The sequence below is a fragment of the Limulus polyphemus genome, unplaced genomic scaffold (assembly GCF_000517525.1).
Source record: "Limulus polyphemus unplaced genomic scaffold, Limulus_polyphemus-2.1.2 Scaffold541, whole genome shotgun sequence".
Taxonomy (NCBI): domain Eukaryota; kingdom Metazoa; phylum Arthropoda; class Merostomata; order Xiphosura; family Limulidae; genus Limulus; species Limulus polyphemus.
The window spans coordinates 275,041-282,175 of NW_013666151.1; the positions used below are offsets into that span (position 1 = coordinate 275,041).

A 7,135-nucleotide genomic window follows, 5' to 3' on the forward strand; every position below is an offset into this window, starting at 1 on the left:
TTCACGAAAGTTTTTTACATTTCGATAATTTATGTTTTTAATTTTAATAACTCTCACTTCTTTATTTAATTTATTTAATTATCTTCTATAAATTGTACTTCGTATATCTACTATAATCTCTAAACTTTCAAGTTTAAAGTTCAAATTGACAATTGTAGTTACCCAAGGCTGTAAGAGCAGTATGGACATGTGTTTTGATACAATTATTAATATCTTTATATTTGTCCAAGCATCTTACGGTAACAGATTAAAATTCTGTTCTTATTTATTTGTTTTAAGAGTCAGAATCATTGTATGATAGTTACAAAATCCTGCTGCTAAACAATGATTTAAAAAAGGCCAATTCGCTCACTGACCAGCAATTAGCAGGTAGACTCACCACGAAATGGTGGCGTTTACTGAAATGACTCCTTGAGTTGCATATTATTTCATTCTGGTAGCTCAACTATTTCCCGCCTTCGACAAAGCTCCGCCCTGGACGTGAAGGTTTGACGGCAGCGACACCTCGACCTCTTGGGGCTTCTTCTGTTCTCTAGGGTAAGGTGGCATATACCCTAACGAGTAGATCCTGTGCAAATCCGACAACTCACCGCCGCATGGCTCATCGTAATCGACGTCACGGCCAATAAGCTTCAGGGTCGAAATGTTTTGTGTGACGCCTCGCCTTTGTGCTGTCGTCATCAGACTGTCAACCAATCAGCAGAGAAAATAGAGGGCTATCTATCAGCGCCATGATGGTGAGCTGTCTGTCTAAAGCAAGGCCAACTTGTCAGCAATGCAGAACGCATATGACGGGCTTGGTACTGCAAGTCAGATCAGCGGGATCCATGTCTCCCAAAGCATGGCTACTAGTTTATCCAATCTGTATAGCGTTACAAGTAACGTGGAATCTTTGACAAACGCGCACGGTCTCGGCAGCAGCAGAGATATGCAAGTGGCTAGCTCTCAAGGCGGCTACGCGAGAGAATCTCCAGAGATGAAATACATGCCGCCGCAGCACCAGAGCCCAAACGGACACGCTTTAGGACATCATCACCAGTGGGTTAGTCTACCCTCGCATAGTGACCCTTCGGGCTGGCCATCTGGCATGCATCATCATGGACTGCACGGGCAGGACATTAAACCGCAGCATCACTCAGGGCATGAGCTACCTCACGCCTCCCTGGCCCACCACCGTCCGCCGCAGCACATGACAGCCTGGCATCCTTCCGCCTTAGCGGGTCAACACATGGTCAATATGTCATCATCAGCCAATGGCTCATCTCCCCTCCAACACCCTGCATATGCCATGAATGGAATGCTTACCCACGGTGGAACACAGATTCACCCAGCAATGAGAGAAGTTCCACAACACCTGTCAGGTGACCAGCACTTTCAGCTACATCATCCCCTTCACCAAACCGACAATGGACTCCACAGGATGCACCCCGACAGTGACGAACCCTGTTTGCTAGAAACACCTCCCCCATCCTCGGACGACCTAGAAACTTTTGCTAAACAATTTAAACAGCGTCGGATCAAGCTTGGCTTCACGCAAGCGGATGTCGGGCTCGCTCTTGGTACCCTTTATGGTAATGTTTTCAGCCAAACCACCATCTGCAGATTTGAAGCTCTACAACTGAGCTTCAAAAATATGTGTAAGTTAAAACCACTTCTAGCCAAATGGTTGGAAGAAGCAGACAGTACCACTGGGACCCCGACGTCTATTGACAAGATCGCCGCCCAAGGCCGCAAACGTAAAAAGCGGACGAGCATAGAAGTGTCCGTGAAAGGTGCGTTAGAAAACCACTTTCACAAACAGCCCAAACCCTCGGCACAAGAGATCGGTAGCCTAGCGGACAGCCTACAGATAGAGAAGGAGGTTGTACGAGTCTGGTTCTGTAATCGCCGTCAGAAAGAGAAGAGAATGACCCCTCCTGTAACAAACATGAGTCAGAACAACGATACCAGACATACCGGCCCACTAACAGTATCTGCGAACAGTACTACTGAAGTGTTGATGAGACATACAGACGATGGTTTTCATGGTGGCAGTCCGGTTCACCTACACAACCACTCGCACAGTCCACCCATGTTGCACTCTCCAACCCATCATTCAGCTAGCCATTCAATTCACACAGTTGGACAGTCACTGACCGCTCATTGACCAACCGATTTTGGGACAGTACTGACCACCATTAACCTAACAGTCCGTTTATAAAATGAGTGTATGTGTGCACGAAAACTGAACCTAATGTTTGCAGCTCATCAAATAACTTGCTTGTAAGTAGTGAGCTTCAGATGATGTTGACGTTATTAGTAGTATATATTGATGGGTCACGTTGAACGGTAACCAGATCTAACAATGAATGAGGTGCAAAGTTTGGATACACTTGTAGATAGACAGAAAACACCGAAACTAGTCGCAGTTCGAAGGACTGGGGGTGAAGGTAGGACTTTCATTTCTCTCTAAGGTTTGTGGGATGAGAATCCCATTTGCAGATGACACTTGCTAGCCTCGATTTATCTACCACCACTCCAGCAACTGTTTTACAAAAATCAAAGATAATTCTTTTGTATATAAAAAATAAATTGTAATGATGTGACTATAACATCTATTGATTATTTTAATGACGTCAGTTGAGGTGCAAATAAAAAAAATACCACTTAGGCAAGAAATTACATAAAAATAAATCTTTAAATTGCCAAATTCATACCTGGAAGTAATCTATACGAGTTCACTCTGTTACTGGTTAGCGATGTCAAAATCTTAAATCATTAATGTGTTTTATTTCTTTTCTTTTTTTTTGGCGTAAATCTAAAGAAAAAATATCTTAGTATGGCTGCGTGCAGAAGGCTTTTTGAAGTGATTTAACGTCACGAATTAAATAACGGGAGGTTGTGAAATAAAACTTTATTATTAATGTTTTTAAGCAATGAGTGCATCAAACTAGAGAAACACTGTAAATACACGAATACGTTTGTATATAGCCTACAAACATCATGACACCATTCTAAACATGCACGAATCTATAGGGAATACTAAAATGTCCACAAAAAGTAGGACACTAATATTTTCAGCACATGACACAGCACTGTTGTTGCTCTCTAGTTTCCTGCTGTTACACTCTCTGGTTTTCGAAAAACAGTTTGTCTATGAATAGAAATAACTACGTGAAAGATAAAAGTGTTTGATAATAAACTTTCTAAAGTATTATATGTTACTTCTACATCAAGGCTATCAATATCTATTTAAAATGTATTTAAAATACTGAAGAAATAAACCACGTATAGCACATACTATAATATATATATAACTTTCGAGACCCATTAAAAGTGAGATATGTTTTTCTTCTAACATATGCTAAATTTGGGTTTTTGCTTTAGCTTTTTGGTTTTTAAGTGAAATTAGTGACATTTGTATTTCTGATAGGTTAATGAGATATTTTGTTAATTTAGTAACAAATCTCACAGCACAAGACTCTCAACAATATACGTTTAGAATAGGATAACAATCTAGAACTAAACCACTACTATATTAAAAAATGGTACATGATTCATAATCATATTTTTAGCAGGCAAAAATAAGCCATATCTATCAGATTTAGTAGAAAAACAGCAGTACAGGACCATCAAAAGTATACTTTATCAGACAAAGACAATAATACAGATGCACCAGATTTAGTAGAATACAGCAGTACAGGACTCTTAAAGGTATACTTTATCAGACAAAGACAATAATACAGATGCACCAGATTTAGTAAAATACAGCAGTACAGGACTCTCAAAAGTATACCTGAGCAGACAACAATAATAAGATGTACCAGATTTACTAGAACACAGCAGTACAGGACTCTCAAAGGTATACTTTAGCAGACAACAATAACACAGATGCACTAGATTTACCAGAACAAAGCAGTACAGGACTCTCAAAGGTATACTTTAGCAGACAACAATAATACAGATGCACCATATTTACTAGAACACAGCAGTACAGGACTCTCAAAGGTATACTTTAGCAGACAACAATAATACAGATGCACCATATTTACTAGAACACAGCAGTACAAGACTCTCAAAGGTATACTTTAGCAGACAACAATAATACACATGCACTAGATTTACTAGAACACAGCAGTACAGGACTTTCAAAGGTATACTTTAGCAGACAACAATAATACAGATGCACCATATTTACTAGAACACAGCAGTACAGGACTCTCAAAAGTATACTTTAACAGACAACAATAATACAGATGCACCATATTTACTAGAACACAGCAGTACAGGACTTTCAAAGGTATACTTTAGCAGACAACAATAATACAGATGCACCATATTTACTAGAACACAGCAGTACAGAACTCTCAAAGGTATACTTTAGCAGACAACAATAATACAGATGCACTAGATTTACTAGAACACAGCAGTACAGGACTCTCAAAGGTATACTTTAGCAGACAACAATAATACAGATGCACCATATTTACTAGAACACAGCAGTACAGGACTCTCAAAGGTATACTTTAGCAGACAACAATAATACAGATGCACCATATTTACTAGAACACAGCAGTACAGGACTCTCAAAGGTATACTTTAGCAGACAACAATAATACAGATGCACCATATTTACTAGAACACAGCAGTACAGAACTTTCAAAGGTATACTTTAGCAGACAACAATAATACAGATGCACCATATTTACTAGAACACAGCAGTACAGGACTCTCAGAAGTATACTTTAACAGACATAACACAGGTTAATGGAGTTTTATGGAAAGTTTCAGCACACCATGTACAACAGTTTCACAGTTGCTAGTGAAAACAATGATCATAAACAGTTTTATAAGTCATCGGCACTCGCAGAAATATAGTTTTATAAATACCCAAGCAACTTATTCTAGCTTTACCACTTAGAACCAGAAAAATATAATCGATCAAAACTATCATTTAACGTACAGCTTAAAATGTTGAGCGTATCAAATGGACAAGATAACAGAAACCTGAGAATAAATTTGTTAAACAAAAATCAATATACAGTTTTCAAAATAATATTTAGTATTTGCGTACCAAAGATTTAATTGAAAAGAGTAGAACAAAATTAACAACGGTTTTCTCACAACATTAAATTTTTCGTAGGCAATGAAAATTCTAGTTTATTAACAGTATGTATAAAAACTGAACACGGATGTACATCAATATACGTGAAATAAGATAGCATAAAAATAGCATATACATAAAAAAAAATGAAATAATGGGCTATAATTCTTTTACAGCAGTTAAGCTGGCGTTTAAGATTGTTTTGTTTATTAAGGGGCAAATGCAGTAGTCCATTTAGCCCTGGGGACTCTTCATAAATACATAATTCTCCAGTTAAACATTTACGGTATTTACGCAACAATATAAAATGTTATTCGCATAAGCTCAGGAGTCATCTTATTAATTCATAAATTTCTTTTTTAAGATCTTAACTAATTTATTGTTTAAACTAAACGTGTCTCGCCTTTCAGTCCTACAAAGGCATATGTTTGTATTATCACGAAAGTAACTAGAGAATTTTGTAAATTTATTGCGGATTTAAAGTGTTCGTCTGAGTAGAAAAAGATGATAAGTGAGTGTTTGATAGTTTGAACCACTGACATAACTACAAAGATGGGATCACCAGCATAAAAAGTAATTGGAACCCTTAATTTATTTCCTATAACTGTAGTTACGATTCTGATTGATTCGGTCTCCCTTTTGGCTTGAGATTCCCCACAACTGCGGGGAATTACGCAATTACGCCACTGATATGAATCGAAACAGAATCTTTAAGCGCAGTTGTATTTTAAATTAGAAAGTATAACAAAGAAAAGGATTTTCCTGTTAAATATATTGTAATAGCACCTAACTCTTTATTCAAAATAAACGTGTGAACTTACTTCCAAGAGCATAGTTTCACAGTTACGTGGTCAATATACCACAAGTCTAACAAGATCCGTTGTGTTACAAAAGTGTGGTCCGATGTATCCCAATTTTTCATGAACAGAAAAGTGCAATTATGCTAACAATATTAGAAAGATGAAGTTTTACATGCAACAGCCGCCATCAACATGTTAGCTTTATTTGTGTCTATGACTTAATGTATAGCTTTACTTTTGTGTTGCTATTTATATACAAGGTCATGTTAATGTATAATTTTGTTAGAAAAGACAAAATAAATCTCTCTCTCTGTTTCATTTGAAATGATATTAGTTTTCGTATAAAACTGTAAAAAAACGTCCAGTTTCTCAGGTTTTTTTATTTACTGGCCCACTAGGAACTAAATCAATAAAATTGGTTTGACATAGTACAAAAAAAAAAAAAAACGTTGGCCAGTCATTCTGTATTAATTCACTTTGTTTTTGCCAGTCTCTAATTATATATAATTCTCTAATAGCACATGGTCCCCCTTTCATGTCACTGATTATATATAATTCTCTAATAGTACATGATCCCCCTTTCGTGTCTTTCATTATATATACTTCTCTAATAGTACATGATCCCCCTTTCGTGTCTCTGGTTATATATATAATTCTCTAATAGCACATAGTCCCCTTTTGTGTCCCTGATTATATATAATTCTCTAATAGTACATGATCCCCCTTTCGTGTCCCTGATTATATATATAATTCTCTAATAGTACATAGTCTCCCTTTTGTGTCTCTGATTATACTATTAGAGAATTATATATATAATCAGAGACACGAAAGGGGGATCATGTACTATTAGAGAATTATATACCACATAGTCCCCCTTTTGTGTCTCTGATTATATATATAATTCTCTAATAGTACATGATCCCCCTTTCGTGTCCCTGATTATATATATAATTCTCTAATAGTACATAGTCTCCCTTTCGTGCCTCTGATTATATATAATTCTCTAATAGTACATGATCCCCCTTTCGTGCCTCTGATTATATATAATTCTCTAATAGTACATGATCCCCCTTTCGTGTCTCTGATTATATATATAATTCTCTAATAGTACATAGTCCCCCTTTCGTGTCCCTGATTATATATAATTCTCTAATAGTACATGATCCCCCTTTCGTGTCTCTGATTATATATAATTCTCTAATAGCACATGGTCCCCTTTCATGTCACTGATTATATATAATTCTCTAATAGC

The 7,135-nt window shown here is 36.9% G+C and overlaps 1 protein-coding gene across 2 annotated transcripts in view; it reads left to right on the forward strand.

Moving 5' to 3' along the window:
• Positions 1-771: 771 nt before the first annotated feature.
• Positions 772-7,135, forward strand: part of LOC106458983 (POU domain, class 3, transcription factor 4-like) — a 44,186-nt gene continuing 37,822 nt past the window's right edge. For both annotated transcript variants that reach the window (XM_013918548.2, XM_022385356.1), the window contains exon 1: positions 772-2,429. In XM_013918548.2, the coding sequence (XP_013774002.1) occupies positions 776-2,146 (1,371 nt within the window). In that variant the 5' untranslated portion in view covers positions 772-775 and the 3' untranslated portion in view covers positions 2,147-2,429. The remainder of the gene's footprint in view (positions 2,430-7,135) is intronic.